Source organism: Acomys minous (assembly GCF_964271855.1).
Source record: "Acomys minous genome assembly, chromosome: 2".
NCBI classification, from domain to species: domain Eukaryota; kingdom Metazoa; phylum Chordata; class Mammalia; order Rodentia; family Muridae; genus Acomys; species Acomys minous.
The window spans coordinates 87,036,094-87,054,002 of record NC_140484.1 but is presented as its reverse complement, the minus strand read 5'-3'; the positions used below and the strand labels follow the sequence as shown (position 1 = coordinate 87,054,002).

Sequence of the window (17,909 nt, the reverse complement as noted above, 5' to 3'; positions counted from 1 at the left end):
TCCCCCTCTTTCCGGATCTTCAAGTATGGAGATGGGAGAATGCCGCCCGCCTATCAGTGAGCAGCTCTGTTAGGGACCCTACGGCATCTTCTGTACTCATCTCTCTTAGAGAGCCAGGGCCCGGGTTAGACTAGCTCAGGGGCATCCTATAAAGTCACGTGCACAGGAATTCTCACAGGTTGATCACAAATTGGCATCACAAGGTGCGCTACTGCCCCTCTCTGGTCTTGCCTTGCTGAGTTTTGCCCACTTAAAGAATGGGCACAACCATTGTCTTCCTCATAGGAAGATCCTAATTAGGTCTCTCATTTGTGGAAAGCCAGCTGCTTTGGGGAAGCTGAGGGTTTGGGTAATGTATCTAGGGGGCGTCTCTTGAGTTTTCAGAAGTGAGATGCTGGCTTCCTCACACCCTGGCTACTGTCTACAGCGCTCCCTGCCTCCAGCCTGTTTTGTCCCTTGAACCGTTGTACGAGGCCTCAGGCTGGTCTGTGTGGAGAGCTGTGTGCTCATGGGCAGCTGCTGAGATATTTTGCTGGAGGACCACCAGCTCCTTTGTGCATGCCCAGACATGCCTCAGGGCTGCTGCGCACAGATCCAGCCTTCAGCTGTGGCACCGTGTGTCCCTGTCATTAGTGGAAACAATGGCCTCCCTGGCAGCTGGGCACAGTTCTTGGCTTTTTTTTTTTTCTTCCCTTCTCTCTCTCACTCACTATTTTTGTGTTTTTGTTTTTTTAGACCCCAGAAATGAAAACTGCTGATTAAGTATTTCTAATGAACAAAAACCGAAGGTGATGCCCAGGGCTGGGGGTACGGCTGGGTATGGAGAGGAGATCGTGGACAGGATTTAGGGGAAGGGTATGGGTCTTTTCTTCATTGTGCAGTCCCTGGGCCTCCCATGTGGCCATTCCGAGGACACGGGCAGTGAGGTGCCAAGTGTGGGTCTCACTTCCCTGCCCCAAAGCTCAGGAATCTCCTGGGAATAGGCTGGGGAAGGCAGTGGGAGTCTGGGGAGACTGGGCAGTAGTTTTCTGAGCCGCTGTGGACTGCGCGTGCTGGGACTCGGGGCAGCTAGGGCCCCTTCTCCTCTCAGATTTGCCCCATTTGACCTTGGGAACACTAACAGCCTTCCTTTCTGGGGTGGCTAAGTAGGAGGTGCTTTGAGGTGCCTTTTGGGTCGGGTCATGGTTTGTGAGGCTGGCCTGAGGGTAAAAAGAACGTTGGGCCTTACACTCATGAGCCTTTGAGAATGGCAAAACCATAGCTCTTCTTCCAGATGAGCAGGGCTCTGTTCTCGGTGTGAAGTCCGTAACATGACTGCGTTCCCATTCTCTGGAATCTTCTTCTTTGGGCTCTGTCTTCCTAGTTAGTGCAGAGTCCACTGGGAAGCAGCCGACGAGAGTCCTGGTTCCGGTTCTGCTGGAGCAGTCCTTGGAGGGCTCCCTCCCCTCCTCAGCCTCAGTTTCATTTTCTCTGAAGCCAAGCGCTGAGAACTTGCTTCTGGCCTCCATCTCACTGTGTCCCCCCCCTCCCCCCCTCCCCCCTCCCCCCACCCCCTCCCCCCCTCCCTCAGCCCGAGCCTCCTACTAGCTTTGTTCGGGGTGTGATTCTTAGCTGCAGAAGCCCTGAGGGTATAGTTTCCTTTCATGCTGGGGAGGGAGAGAAGCAAGATTATTATTTTTTTAATTACACAGCTAAGATTAGGCAGCAATCTACATCTTAAAGTGTTATTAATAAGAATCTAAAAGTGTTGGAAGAAGCTGTGGCGTTTGAATGTGGAACGAGTTGGGAAACATCTGCAGAGGCACTGGCCCCAATCAGGCCGTTTCTTCTTTGGGTGCCAAGTGCCTTCCTGGTGTGACCAGCAGGCTTATTATGTGCTCTTGAACCCCTATCCTTGTCGCCCAAGGACCAGGAAGCCCAGGAGAGGCATCACAAAGCCTGATGGCCTGAGTGGCTTCAGAGAAAAATAATCACAATGATGTTAACACTTACGCTTGAATTTAGATTTTTGCTGCATTTTATCATGGGCCTGTGAGGTAACCATGGCTTCTGTGTGGGTTGGCTGAAGCTTTCAGGTTTGGGGGTTCTTCCTTCAAGAAAGGTAGCACTTGAGCACTACATGTAAAACCCTACAAACGTTTATGGTCACCACCACCACCCCAGACAGGGTGTCTCTGTGTAGCCTTGGCTGTCCTGGACTCATTTTGCAGACTAGGCTGTCCTCTAACTCACAGTGATCCGCCTGCCTCTGCCTCCCGAGTGCTGGGATTAAAGGCGTGCGCCACCACGCCTAGCCACGTTTACGGGTTTTATGTCAGCTAGATGAGCAATTTTTAAAGAAGAGAGGAGGAAGCGGAGGAGGACACACGGTTTGCTATGGCGAAGCCCAAGCGGCCAGAAGTCATTGCTGGTCCTGTGTCTCCCTGTGCTGTCTCTTCTCTGCTCACACTTTATTTCTTAGTAGTTCATAAGATAATTCCCTGTGTGAACGTTTTGTGGGCTTGACTGTCTCTCTTCCATTGAATGGGAGCTCTGTGAGGGGAGCGGGTGTGTGTGCATGTGTGTGCGTGTGTGTGTGTGTGTGTGTGTGTGTGTGTGTGTGTGTGTGTGTGTGTTCAGAGCAGCCCTTGGTATGGAGAAAGCATTTATTCTGTTTCACCATTCAGGGGCCATAGTCCATTATGTGTGTGTGGGGGGCAGCATGGTGTCTGAAGTGCCTGGGGTCTACAGTGTAAAAACTTTCAGCACCATTACATCCTTGTGGACTAGGAAACAAAGAGATCAAGCCAAGAGTTGGGCAGCGCTGTGCCTCGCAAGACTTACAGCTCAGCGATCTTCAGCTCAGCTCCACCTTCTCAAGGCCCACCGTCTCCCAAGGCACCCAAGGGACCATATGTTCAAACACACATATCTTTGGGGCATTGCACATTCAAACCAGACCAGAAGGCCAGCTACTAAGTGATTAAGAATGGCAGTTCCTCAGAGGCCTTCCCCTGGTTTGAAGGTTTGCTCTTCCTTGTTTTCACTTGGGACCTTGTGTGTTGCAGGTGGGCCTGCAGCCCGGTCGGGTCCCTCAGGACTACTACTAAAGCCAGTGGTGGAAGTGAGTTAGCTTCCCTTAACGTCCATGTGTTACAGAGCCCTTATCTCTGCCAAATGGGCTAAGAATGCAGACCACTCCCTAGCCTCCAGCCCAGGTGTGCGCCTTTGGGATGCTGAGGAGCATAAGAAAGAGGCTGTGTGCCTATATGAAAAGTGGTCTAGGCTTCTGATGGGCGTGTGGGTTCTCCGTAGGATAGTGACTAAGAAGGCTGCCTTTGCTGCCAGGTAACTGACTCCCATCCTCTTGTTGCCATGACAGCTACCGGCTTTGAGTCTAAGATCAAACCTCTCTCTGGATATTTAATTTCTCATCTCAATCTGAGGGTCAGCCTCTTCATTGGGTGTGTTTGTGGATTGAGTGGTGACAGTGTGTACAGTGATGGTGTGGGGTAAGTGGTGACAGTGTGTACAGTGATGGTGTGGGGTAAGTGGTGACAGTGTGTACAGTGACGGTGTGGGGCAAGTGGTGACAGTGTGTACAGTGACGGTGTGGGGTAAGTGGTGACAGTGTGTACAGTGACGGCGTGGGGTAAGTGGTGACAGTGTGTACAGTGACGGCGTGGGGTAAGTGGTGACAGTGTGTACAGTGACGGTGTGGGGCAAGTGGTGACAGTGTGTACAGTGATGGCGTGGGGTAAGTGGTGACAGTGTGTACAGTGACGGTGTGGGGCAAGTGGTGACAGTGTGTACAGTGATGGCGTGGGGTAAGTGGTGACAGTGTGTACAGTGACGGCGTGGGGTAAGTGGTGACAGTGTGTACAGTGATGGCGTGGGGTAAGTGGTGACAGTGTGTACAGTGACGGCGTGGGGTAAGTGGTGACAGTGTGTACAGTGACGGTGTGGGGCAAGTGGTGACAGTGTGTACAGTGATGGCGTGGGGTAAGTGGTGACAGTGTGTACAGTGACGGCGTGGGGTAAGTGGTGACAGTGTGTACAGTGACGGCGTGGGGTAAGTGGTGACAGTGTGTACAGTGACGGTGTGGGGCAAGTGGTGACAGTGTGTACAGTGATGGCGTGGGGTAAGTGGTGACAGTGTGTACAGTGACGGCGTGGGGTAAGTGGTGACAGTGTGTACAGTGACGGCGTGGGGTAAGTGGTGACAGTGGGTACAGTGATGGCGTGGGGTAAGTGGTGACAGTGTGTACAGTGATGTCGTGGGGTAAGTGGTGACAGTGTGTACAGTGATGGTGTGGGGTAAGTGGTGACAGTGTGCATAGTGATGGTGTAGGGTAAGTGGTGACAGTGTGTACAGTGATGTCGTGGGGTAAGTGGTGACAGTGTGCATAGTGATGGTATGGGGTAAGTGGTGACAGTGTGTATAGTGATGTCGTGTGGTAAGTGCCTTCAGAGTGTCTGCTTTAATATTGCTGATGCTTTCCCACTTGTTAGCTGTGTGATTATGAGCTCGTCATTTTACCCGTGTAACCTTTCTGTGAAGTGGGAGTCACACGGATCATCAGTACAGAGCCCCAGTCAGCCGCACAGGTGTTCCCAGCTGTCTCGCACCGCTGTGTAGCCTCGTGCTGCTCATCCTGCTGCTGCCTCCCTTGTGCTGGGATAGCGCGTTAGGATTGCAGGCATGCCCATGTGATGTAGGGCTCTAACCCTGGGCTTCCCATGTTAGGATTGCAGGCATGCCCATGTGATGTAGGGCTCTAACCCTGGGCTTCCCATGTTAGGATTGCAGGCATGCCCGTGTGATGTAGGGGTCCAACCCTGGGCTTCCCATGTTAGGATTGCAGGCATGCCCGTGTGATGTAGGGCTCTAACCCTGGGCTTCCCATGTTAGGATTGCAGGCATGCCCGTGTGATGTAGGGCTCTAACCCTGGGCTTCCCATGTTAGGATTGCAGGCATGCCCGTGTGATGTAGGGCTCTAACCCTGGGCTTCCCATGTTAGGATTGCAGGCATGCCCGTGTGATGTAGGGCTCTAACCCTGGGCTTCCCATGTTAGGATTGCAGGCATGCCTGTGTGATGTAGGGCTCTAACCCTGGGCTTCCCATGTTAGGATTGCAGGCATGCCTGTGTGATGTAGGGCTCTAACCCTGGGCTTCCCATGTTAGGATTGCAGGCATGCCCGTGTGATGTAGGCTCTAACCCTGGGCTTCCCATGTTAGGATTGCAGGCATGCCCGTGTGATGTAGGGGTCCAACTCTGGGCTTCTTGCATTCTAGGCAAGCGCTCTATCACCAGCTCCAGCCTCGCCTGAGAGTGCATTCATGCTAACTAAATTCTCCCCAGGTGTTCACCTTTTTATGTAGTCTCTTTGCAGGTTTTTCTTTCCTTTGTAGTTGAGAAAAACACAAACAACAGTTGTATTCCCATATTAACCTCCCTTATGGGGATATCATTCATAATGTGACTTTGGAAATTTGGAAATTTTCACTAAAATGAGGGTTTATCACTAACTCTCAGTTTTTAGTTGAATTATCAACTATAAAGAATGTCTTTGAAATGTCTCATTTTGTGACGCTGATCAGACTGAAGATTCTCAAGGTAAAGTTAAATAGTGCATCGCTTACTTGACCTTGAAGATTCTCAGCCCCTGTTGTTGAAGTTTTATACCTGCGTGTGTCTGAGAAGTCGTCTGTTTGAGCCCTCTCATTTTATATGTGGAAAGTAGGTCTCTAGAGGAGAAGGGACCTTTCTGAGGCCAGGCAACCCAGGGTTAGGATTCAGGTCTCATGAGTCATGGACCAAACCTTTACTCTCCTCCCTGCCACCTTGTTTCACTCCTGTCACTAGATAGAGAAAGAAGGATGGGGGCGGGGATAGGGGGAGGGGGAAATATCCTTGAATCTAATTTCTTCTTATTTATTTCGTCTTTGAGCATGACTACTAACAAACCTCAACCAGCCCACCCCACCCCCACAAATGACCAATAGCCATCAACCATTCCTCTTGAGGCTCTAGTGTTTATATACCCTCTGAAAAGTTCCCAGAATTCCAAATGTCACACAATTGCAGAAACTATCTTCAGCTGGCAAAAACACACCTCTGCTAGAGCACAAGGCAAATCATAGTCAGCTGCTGTGAAACAGTCCCATATCCCCACACCTGGGATTATAATGAAAAAAAAATCTGTTTTTTTAAAAAAAGAAACCAAAATTCCAGAATTCTCACTACATATCAGGGCACATGGGGTGGAAGCTGCTTATCCTGCTTGTGGGCACCTGAACCCATCTGCCCCTTTGCCTAACCCAGGGGGTGATGCTGGGTGACTCTTAGGTTGTATCTTAGTTTATTTTCCTTTTGCTGTGATAAAATACTGTTGCAGAAGCATCAAGGTAGAACGGGGTCTAATTTAGCTCACAGTTCAAGTGACAGACCATCACAGGGAAGTCAAGGCAGCAGGCACTTGAAGCAGCTGGTCACGTGACGCAAGAAGCAACAGATACATGTGGGCCAACGCTCAGCCCGGTTTCTCCATTTGATGTAGCTCAGAGAAAAGTCCTGCTCACAGCTGAGACAGAGGAGCAATGGATGGGTCTTAAAAAGCCACCCTTGCCTTCCCAGGGCTCAGTGAACCCACTCAGTGAACAGCTGGTTACAACCAGAACAAATGCACAGACAGACAGTGACTTTCTCATATGTCCACTCTGGAAGGTTGCACAACTTCCTGGGTATCTGAATTGGGAGAGCTGGAGAGAGAGGCTGGGAGGCCTTGTTCTCTGTCTGGAGCCACGGATTTTCTTTTGGCTAATGTCAAGTTGTCCTCAACGATAGTGTGTTCCCTTTTTGGGTCTGTGAAGAAAATGTAGGTGCTCCTCTCGCCTGTCTTTCTGTCCCTGGAAGAAGTGTCGCTTTCCTGAGGAGCTTGGGTGTGGTGCAGTGCTTCTGGCTGCAAGCAGCCATAGCAGGTCCCTGCGACCATGGGCCCAGACAGACAGTGCTGAGGAGGGGTGGGTGGGGCATGCCTGTGGAGCCTTACCACCCCCTCCTGCCTGCAGAGGGCTCTCCACCCCTGAGCTTTTTTGTTTGCGTTGGTCTAGAACTCACTACCTAGTTCAGGCTGGCCTCAAATGCATAGGTCATCTGCCTGCCTCTGCCTCCCGAGAGCTGATGTTAAAAGGCATGTGCCACCACACAGCCCCCCACTCTCCAGCTTTGTACCCGGTTATCTCTCTCCCTCTTAAGGGTATCTCACTGTTCGGTAAAATGTTTGCTAAAGGTCCCGGGACAGTAAAATAACTTCACAATGCCTCTCTTCTACTTTTAATGGGTCCCCCGCCTCCTACTGGCTATGAGATGCTGGAATCTCCGTGTGGCGTTTATTTCCTCTTTCCCCCTCGCCTTTACATGGAACGTGGGGGCAAGTCCTGACAGCTTTTCTCCCCTATGGCTTCAACCCTGCGGAGGCCCTGGTGTACCCCAGGCTCTGTTTCTAGGCTGAAAAGCATCTTTTCACTCAACCCTTCTCAGGTTTGACCCAGCATCACGTCTCTACCAGCACGTCCCCGCCTCCCTCTCAGGCCTGGGTGGAGGACCAAACGCTGTGCCCTCAGCATACAGAGATGCTGTGCTTGGAATGGTGCCCAGAGTGCCGTATGTGCTACTGGAGTGTTAGGTGCCAAGTGTCTTTCAGGACACAGGCAGTCCTTTGCCAGAGGATTGTCACCCCAGGCACTCCTTTCAGGAGGCTCGACACCTGCCTAAGGCCTGCAGTCTGCCCATGTCTGGTTGCAATGCTCTCTACGGTGAGCATGGCATCAGGGTGCGAGGTGAATCTTATCACTTGTTTTCTTACATTCTTTCAAGTTTCCTAGTTTTGAATAAATTTTATTCTCTCTCCCTCCCTCCCTCTCTCTCTCTCTCTCTCTCTCTCTCTGTGTGTGTGTGTGTGTGTGTGTGTGTGTGTGTGTATTCTACACAGGGTCTCACACTGTAGCTCATGCAAGCCTGGAACTCCCTACTTAGCCCACCAAAGCTTGCTTTGATCTTAGACCAGTCCTCCTGGCTGCAATTATAGGTATCAGTCACAGGTGCTGGGCATATCTCTCTTGTATATTTTTAGGCAAGGACACATAGCCATTCAGATTATAAACGGTGAAACAAAAGTGTATATTTTAATAAAGTAATTGAAAGTACATATGTTGGCTGAAAAACCTTATCACTAACTGAGTTAGTGATAACTGAGTTTGGGGACCACTGGGGCAGTGAGAGCTCGACCCCATACCTGGCCTCTCCCTACGCCCAGGCGAGCCTCCTGGGACCCTCCTTCATGCTCCTGCTCCACGTGGTGTCTGCTAATTTCTTGGCACTGCTCATCTCTTTCTTGTTCCTATCACATCCTCCTCATCCTCTCGTCTCGTTTCTTACCCAGAAGTTCACCTTAAATAGCATTTGTCCCATCACCAGAGACAGTTCCAAGTTCCTGCTTGAATGGAGTGCTCCCTGGATGGTCTCTGTAGTACTTCCTGTCCGCTCAGGCCCTGCTGGTCTCCGTGTGCCGAGACGTCTCTCAGTGCTGTGGTTCTGTATCTCTTCCATGTTGACTCTTACATGGCCATGCCTTTAAGGGCGGTTTTACTAGCTGACTTCATTTTGAGCTGTTTTGGCACTTCCCTCTCATTTATCATTTATCTGTAGACACATACCTATACTTTTTAGATGACAGTAATATACCTAGTTTTTAATCACAGTAATACATAATTCTTTACTCCAAGGAAAAGGCTCATTTGTTAACTCCGTGATCCGACCCTCCTTGTATCTGACAGTGAACTTCAGCTTAGGGGACACGTCTATCTGCTGCGCATTAATGAATTCTTTTTTGTGTGTAGATTATTTTCCTTTACTCCAGGTGGCATGAAGTCATCGTCTATATGTTTAATGCATCTAGAGTCCTGAGTTCTGTGTGGGCTTCTGGGATGGTCCTGTTGCGGAGAAGATGTGGAGCACACAGAGCAGGGTGTGGCCTCCTCACACATGGGCGCCATTGTTGTAGACATCATCAGACTTGGGGTCCGAAGACAGAGATCTTTTAAAATAGACTTTAGTGTGTGTGTGTGAGAGAGAGAGATGTTGTGCTGGTGCCTCTGGAAGTCAGGAGAGCATTAGCTCCTTTGGGTGCTAGGGACCAGGTACTCTTACCACTGAGCCATCACTTCTACCCCTGGTGTTTCACACCTCAATCCTATTACCTGCTGTTTGGAGTCATTTAACACCTCAAGTCATTTAATTATCCTAGTAATCGGTGTCGGAATCACGAGGCTTCATTGGGATAGTGTCTTAGGACAGTACTTTCTTCCTAGAAGTCTGTTCCTTATTGTCCCTTTAAAAGAGGAGCCTGCCCCCTTCTTCATGGGGCCCCCTGGTGAACGGTGTTAAACAGACTCAGAGGAGGGTGCGCTAAGCCTATGTTTGAGGTTGGAGGCCGAACATGTTGTTGGGTTGGCCTGGTTTCTGGCCTTGTCTCTTCTAGAACGTCTGTGGCGTCCCCAGAGAGCATGAGGATTAATTAGTTAATCTTTGTAAAGTGCTTTGAAGGTGGAATGGTGGCTTCGCTATCGGGGATGGAATAGTGATGGCACCGTAGTCTGGCAGTCTTGCCTGTCTCAGACATCAATAATCGATAGCGTCAAGCTCTAAGATGTTTTTACTTGATTTGAAGAAAAGGACTCAGTGCGCTTATGAGGACGCAGTTCTTCCTGTGGTCCCGTAGATACTCAGTTTGGGACTTCTTCCCAGCGGACGAGTGCTGGAGTCCTGTAAGAGGAAGTAGCTGGGGTCAAGGCAGGGAGATGGCTCAGTCAGCAAGGTGCTTGCTGTGCAAGCCTGAGCACCCAAGTTTGATCCCCACACAAAAAAGGCCAGGCCCAAGGGGGTGTGCCTGTAATCCCAGTGCTGGGTTGGCAGAAACTGGAGGATGCGTGGAGCTTGCTGGTTAGCCAAATTGGCAAGCCCCAGGTTCAGTGGGAGACCCTGACTCAAAAAAAAAAAATATATATATATATACACACATACACATACACATTATATATACATATATGGTGGAGAGCAATTGAGGTAGACACTTGATGTGTCTTCACATGTATACACATGTATGTGTACACACACACACACACACACACACACACACACACACACAGAGTGCCCATCTTTAGGCCTTTCCTGCTAAGGCTATCTGATTATAGATTGTGACAAGCTTAGGTGGAGGGACAGATGGCCAACGTCTGCTGTCCCTTGTGTCCTGGACACAGACGACTTTCAGTCTAATCCAAGTAAGTGAGGGAGGAGCACTTTGTTATCATATAGCTACTTGAGCCATAACGGAAGCAGCCTGGGCCACTTGGAGAGGTGCGGAATGCCTGAGCAGGCCACTTCTCCTAACTGTCAGATGGCAGCGTGGCAGCTGAAGAATACAAAGGGGTTAAGTTTCATCCTTTCTGGGAATGCTGAGGGTTCAGCAAAGGGTTCATAGGAGCAACAGTACATGCGCTGGGCTCAGCAGAGCTGTAATTGCCCGGTTAGGAAGGGCAGCTAGAATGGCAGTTAGCTGGGTTAGGAGTCGGCAATCACAGCAGAAGGAACAGCATGTGAGCATGCGGGAACCAGCGCTCCGAGGGCCCTATTCCCAACTGCGTAATAGTCTAAGTTCCCTGTGGGCTGCACAGGCTCGGCTCCTGTCTTAGTCAGTGTCCTGTTGCTGTGAAGAGCCACCATGACCAAGGCAGCTCTTATAAAGGAAAGCGTTTAACTGGGGCTGGCTCACACAGTCGGAGGTTTAGTCCATTGCCAGCACGGCAGGGCGTGTGTCGGCAGGCAAGTAGGCATGGTGCTGGAGAAGGAGCCGATTGCACGCAGCAGGAATAGAGAGGCACACGGAGCCTGGCCTGGGCTTCTGAAACCCCAGAGCCCACCACCCCCAGTGACACACTTCCTATTCCAACAAAGCCACGCCTCCTAATAGTGGTGACCAAGAAGTCAAATACGTGAGCCTGTGAAGGCCTTTCCTATTCAACCACCACAGTTCCCTCTCCTAGGAAGCCTGGAAGTCAGGATTCTGTGCATCAGCCTTAGTGTGTACCAGCAGGCCGAACCCGAAAACATATTCCTGCGGAACCCCATATGCCTGCGGTCTCCTGACATTTCTGCCACCATCTTGGGCTGTTTCTTAGCTGACACTGGAAGCCATATGTTTCATGTGGGGCCAGATGAAGCTTTGATTCCAAACATAGTAGCTTTGTCTTGGATTTAATATGCATTTCTTGGTGTTTTGTTTCTTAAGCAGAGTTTTTCTTTGTTGAAACAAACACAGATCAGGAATTTACATGGTGCACATGGTTATGCATATTTACCGCAGGAAAATCTGTTAATAATCTATGCCTCATCAGATTTTGCAATTCTGTAGGGATAACGAAGGCAGCATTTGGTAGAACGGAATGAATTTGGTGAAATCTTGCTTATGGGGGGGAACGAAAGGCCATTGCTCCTTTTCCAAACCTCATTTTCTTCTGTCATCTGCAGCATTGGCTGGCTTCCCACTTGGTGCTGGGGAGCGAAATGCATTTCTGGCTCCAAATGGCTCTTTTACAATTTTCTCCTCTCACTCCTTTCTGCTAGCACGCAGGCCCGCTTGCCTTGGACTGTTAGGATTGCTCCTTTAGGTAAAGGAGGCCACCTTATGGTACCAGGAGGGGCAAACAGGAAGCCAGCATCGAGTTGGGGAATGCTCTAAGAGATGTGAGGCATGGGTTTCCGTCAGGAGAGGTGAGAGCAGGCATCTGGGCAAAGCAGAAGGAGAGGGTAGTGGGTCTGGGAGAGAGTGGGTGAGCCACCAGCATGGCCGGAGTTTATGCATGGTGATGTCACCTCTATGCAAGAGTGTCATTGGAGTGAGACTCCCCACTGATTCTGGCTCTGGTCCTCTCTACTTGTTTGTTCTTGGGGAGTCTCGTAGCTTCTCTGAACCTCAAACTCCATGTATGTGAATATATGAAGACCCGTGCTTTCTTATTTTCTTTTTTCTTTTAAAAAATTTTTCGTGTGTACACACACGCATACACTTGCATGTTTGTGAGAGTGTGGGTCTGTGTGTGTCACGGTGTGTGTGTGTGTGTGTGTGTGTGTGTGAACAGTCAGTATTGGGTGATGCTTGCCTTCTGCCTTGTTTGAGACAGAGTATTCCATTTACTGCTGGGTATGCCAGGCCACCCAGCCTGTAGCATGCTCCTGCCCCTGCCCCTGCCTCCCACCTCTTCACCGGAGGGCTGGGATTACAGATGTGAACTACCTCATCTGGCACTGTGCAGGTTCCAGAGCTCTGAACTCAGGTCCTCAGACTAACGTGGCTCAGAATCACCCCCAGGCCCCTGCTCATGTCCTCTGTTGGAACATAAGGAAGTGGACAGTCACAGTTTCCCTAGTAGCCGCTGTTTCCCCTGGAGAACACTCCTGGAGGGCACAACCTTCATTTCCATCGTGTTTGTTTGCAGAAACTGGGAAGGTGTTCACCTGGGGGCGAGCAGACTACGGTCAGCTGGGAAGGAGGTTGGAGCCTCCTGAAGGTCAGAAATGCAGAGAACAAGATTCATCGCTCACCTTCCGGCGGCCACAGAGCAGTGTGCCTGCACCTCTGCATTGCCTTACGGGGGCAACGGAGGTAAGTGGTGGCTTCCGGCTGCTGCCGTGTGCTGCTTTCTGTGTCTCGCAGCGAAGTGTTTTCCTGAGGGCCCACTTTGCGCCAGGTGCTATGATCTGCTCGTAAGAAGCTGATGGTTTACTATGGTAGAAAACTTTGCTCTTGCGTAGCCGCGTGTCCATTACCTTAAGACAGGCTGTGTGACTCGTTGAGGAAGGTTCCGAGTCCAGTATCCCAGGTCGACTGGCGGGAGTGAGCACTTGAGTTCAGCTGGTGGAAAAGTTGGCTTGGGTTGTGAGGATGCCATGGGTTTGAGGTATTGAGGACGGATGGGACTTAAGCGTTTGGAAGAGAAAGGAGGACTTTTCTGGACATAACAGCTGGAACAGAGTCATACGGAGTGAGGATGTGAGGAAAACATATGGGGGCTGCTAACAGTTAAATTGACTGAGGTAATAATGCTGGGGTGGGGGCTGTAACCCAATCTAGGAGGCCTTTAATACTGAGCTAAGTATTCTGTACCTCTGTATTTTCTAGTGAAGGAAACGTTGTAGGCCACTTGCTACTTTGGTTCTCAGAAATGGCCTGAAGTTCTGCATTGAGGGCAGGAATCTGACTTTCCCCAGGGTGTGTGCTTCTGTCACAAAATTTTACTTCATTGGTGTCTTTTTTGTTTGATTTAAAGAAAGGCTAAGGGGTTTAGAAGACTGGCATCGGGGACTGGGTCTCTGAACTGGCGTTAGTTTAATGAAGGAATTCAGTCTTCATGCAGAGTCTGTCAGAAAAGTTAATAAGCTTGTAAGACTAATGTAGTTAGCAAGAGGGTAATTACAACCTCCTCCACACCTGGAGGGCTTCCCTTCTTCCCCAGGGTCACCTGGCAACCTCCTTCCAGGCATGTAGGATGCTTCACTTCTGCTTTATGTTGTAGCCCTCGTTCTCCTGAGCCCTTCCTCTGGGCAGGCCGCGGCTCTCCTGTTCTCTCTCCCTTTGATTGGTACAGCATTAAGTAGCAACACACACACACACACACACACACACACACACACACACACACACACACAGAGTGCAATAATAGCATGCCTGCTTTCAGCCCTCCACCCTAACAAAAGCACATTCTTTTTGCATGTGCACCAGTTCACGCTCGTAAAAGGTCACAGAGATAATATTTGTGATTTGTTTCAGCCTTTGTTTACCGCAAATGCTGTTTCATTTCTTCTTGGTCTTAAAACGATCATTTGAGATGACTACAGAGAGACGGGGAGACGGCCCCGCAGGTCAAGCCTGCCACCAAGGCTCTTGACCGACAGAGAGGCAGGGAGACAGCTCTGCAGGTCAAGCCTGCCACCAAGGCTCTTGACCGAGTTTGACACCTAGGACCCACACCCACGTAGTGGAGGGGGAGACGTGACTCCCTCAAATTGTCCTCCAACTGCCATCCATGTGCTCTGAATACATGTGACCGTGCAAATAAACACAGAATAAATAAACGTAAAAAAAAAGTTTTCTAAAGGGCTGTCTAACATTGCTGGCTAGAAAGTTTGGGACCCTCTAAACCATTCTTTAGACAGATAATCTCCTTTGTTTTATTTATTTATTTATTTGCATCACTGCTGTTGGACTGAGCCGTGGAAGCCTGCTGAACTGCTTCTTTAAGTGAGACTCTTGGGGATGAAGTTCAAGGGCAGCAGCCATGGGCATCTTTACAGTGTCTACTGTGTTTCTCCAGCCTCTGTCTGCCTCTGCTAGTGAGTGAACAAAGACATGGAGGACTTAATCCCTTCTGCGTGGTGTGTTCAGCTGCACAGTGTAGTAGCTGTCAGCGTTCCGTGTCCTTCCAGTGCCATTTGAAACTTTGGGTGGCATAAGTAGCAGTGCCACAGGAGGCTCATCCGTTCCTCTGTCTCTGGTTCTGTTGGCAAGATGCGGGTCCTAATCCCTAAGGCAGGCCTTACATAACACACAGGCAGTTGGTGAGGAGAGCATATGTAGTTCCCTGCAGGTAGTGGGGAATGTGGTAACTGTTGGCTACATTGTCTTCTGCAAGAAGCATTCAATGACCTGTATTGGTCCACTGTGTCACACTGCCGCGGACACAGATGGTACAGACATGTCCCCGTGACTGCGCTATGAGCTGACTGGGTGCAAGCACTGGAGCTGAACCTAGGCCCCTGTGTTTGTACATGCTAGGCAGGTGCTCTACCACCGAGCTATGTCTGCAGTCCTCTTGTTTACTTTTTATTTTGAGATAGGCTATCATTAAGTTGTCCAAGCTGGCCTTGAATTTGCTCTGTGGCTCAGACAGGCCTTGAACTCATGATCCTCCTCTGCCTTGGCCTTTTAAAGAGCTAAGATTATAGGCCTGCACTGCCATGTCCAACAGGTGTGACTTTTAGGAGCGGGATGAGGACTGGGCTTGGATCCACACCCCATCCCTTCCAGAGTGGCTCCATTTGGAGCTCTCCTTCTCTGCTCCAGACGCTACGGGAGTCTTTCTTCAGGTCCAGACCCGAGGCTGCCATATGCTGGCAAACTGATGCCTGTGTCTGGCTTCTTTAGCACGGATTTTCCAGAGGCCCAGGAAGATATAGGCTGGGAGGCTATCATAAGCTTGTAGGTGTTGGGTAGATTTGCCTTGGAGAAGACCAAGCCATACTAAGCTAGGTGTTACCATGGTAGGGGCTTGGATGGGGTAGGGGTGTAGGGACATCTGGAGGAAGCTGACAATTCCTGACCTTCAGGGACCTGAGTGTGGCACACACAGCTGGCCACTGCCTTTAATTTCCACAAATTACCTTTTGTATCCAAGACATAAACAAAGGAGAGAGTGAGCTGTCTGTGTGGAGGCCTCATAGGACATCTTGCAGAGAAGAGTCTAGAATCTGAGCCCTGTCAGGAGAGAAAGCCGAGGCAGGTGGAGCCGAACTCCTGTATAACCTTCCTTCCCAGGGAGCAAGGAGGACAGACGGACGCAAAGCTGCTAGAGACTCTTATGGGCCAGTGTGCTGGACGCTTGAGACACACTCCCACCTTCATAATGAACCTGTGTGCACGTGTCAGTCAAATTTTTATGAATAAGGAGTGCAAGGCTCAGGAAGGGGAACAGAAAAGTGGGCCAGGACTCAAGGTGCCAACAGCACTCGCTTCCCTTTTAACATGTGCCCTTTCCTGGATGTACCTCGCTGAGGTCTGCGTGGCAAGTCTCTAATGCTCTGAAAGTCTTGCTTCTTTCACTGTGAGCCACGTCTCATCTGGAGACGGAGTTCACCTGAGATTGCAGCCTGAGTGGTCTCTCTTTAACACCCCCTCGGTGGCGAAGGCTGCATGTCTCCTGCTCTATCAGCGTTGACATTCTGCTTCTGTCCCATGGTCTCAGGCAGTGGTCAGGACTCACCTGCCCGCACACATGATTGGCTTTGTGTGCACGTAACTGGGAGCACACATCCATCACAGTAGCCTTTTGCTTCCTAGGCCTCAAGTGGGATGTTGCACATTTCCCATGGCCACTGGCTCTGACTTGCACCCCAAGGCGCACCCCCCCTCCTGCATTTCACAGTTGGGGAGAAGTGCCTGGGCTCACTTAATGGGTGTGTAGAGGCCTCTCTGAAGTTCCAAGGCAGCTGGAGTTGATAACCTGGCTTGCCAACAGGGACCTAGGATAAGAACCAGGCTAGGGCTTAGTGGTGGGTTTTGTTCTGACTCTTCCCTGACGGTGAATTTGGGCAAGCCTCTTAGTTTCCCCGGATGTGGGTTGGTCCAGATGATTCTGACAGGCTTTGTAGATCTGAGGAGTCTCTTTCATCTGTCATTCTTTTTTTCTTGGCCGTGATACTGCTGTAGCTCATGGTTGACTCTGGCTTCTGGGGCTCCTTGCTTTCGAAGCCAAGGCCACTGATCCCAAGCTGCCGCTCAACCCTGACAGGCTCGAATGCTGGTTCGTTTAGAAGTTCCGGGCTTCAGTGTCGCATCAGCTTGCTTTGTCCTCTGTCTTTGTTTCTGGTCCAGATAGGCCTAAGGACCTCAGATGGTGCCCTATTGCCAGGGCTGATTTCAGAAGGGCGCCCGCTCTGGTCTCCGATGCCTCCCATCTCTTCCTGGTCTACCAAGAGCTTGCAGTTCGGCTTTGGCTCTCCTGTTGCTACCCCTGGTGCAGACCTCAGGGACCCCGCCCTTCTGGATTCCTGGCCAGCCTCCCTCTGCTGGAGTTTTGTGTATAGTGCCCTACCTTTTCTCGCTCACCTGGGCCTCTCTGACATTAACCTCTTTCTGGACTTTGATGTGTTGTTTTTTATTCCCTTGCTGACCCCATAAGCCTTAGCGTTCAAAGAGCCTCCTGATACCTGAGTATGCATGGCGCTGTGCGGGGTCAGGACAGTTATAGAGATAGGCACAAGGAAGTGGTGAAGACGGATGATGAATTCCGAGGACACTGGCAGAGAGGAGCTGTTGTCTGAGCCAGGGTCTTAAAAGAGAGTTGGTATATAGCAAAGACCCTGCATGCCGAAGGGGGCATGAATTAAGGCGTGCCACACTGCTTGTGCTTTCCTGGGCCTGAATTCCCTGGCGCGGTTAGCAAAGACGTTTATACATTGTCTCATTTGATCCTAGTATGGTGCTGGGAAATAGGCCCCAAGAAGAATGATTATCTCCCTTTACAAGCAAGGACGCTGGGTCCCAAAGAGGCTCGCTAGGAGGTAGGAGAAGAGCCAAGACAAATGAGCCGATTGCCAGCATTTCTGAGGGGCTTGCCTGGGCTCAGCCCGCAGTCCCAGCCCTGAGTCATGTTCCTGGTTGAAATTCTGCCTACGTTTGAGTGAGGAGCACTGACTCTCAGCACACACACACACACACACACACACACACACACACACACACACACAGACGCGCGTGTGCACACCCAGGAGCCCCGGAATTAAACAAGAGTTGGGTCAGAGATGGGGTCACCGTGAGGCTCAAGTCCCACCAGCCCTCATTTTGCTGCAGGGCCAAAGCTGCGGAGGATCAACCTGTGCACAGGGTCAAAGTGAAATCTGTCAGAACGAGTGGGGAAAGGAGCTATTTTTAGCTTGCCGAGTCACTCACTCAGCCGTGTTAGCTGAGGATTGAGCCTGTCCCCTAGCTTTCCACTGTGTTATTTCTGAAGGAGAAACACCACTCGAATGCTGTGTAAAACCCATTAATGAACCTGGAAGTTTCCAGGGTGTCTTTGTCCTGCAGCTCTCCCAG

The 17,909-nt window shown here is 50.4% G+C and overlaps 1 protein-coding gene across 1 annotated transcript in view; it reads left to right on the top strand.

Moving 5' to 3' along the window:
- Nucleotides 1-17,909, top strand: part of SERGEF (secretion regulating guanine nucleotide exchange factor) — a 207,603-nt gene that overhangs the window by 39,392 nt on the left and 150,302 nt on the right. Inside the window, 1 exon segment of the mRNA XM_084773936.1 lies at nucleotides 12,538-12,704. Coding sequence (XP_084630062.1) covers nucleotides 12,538-12,704 — 167 coding nt within the window.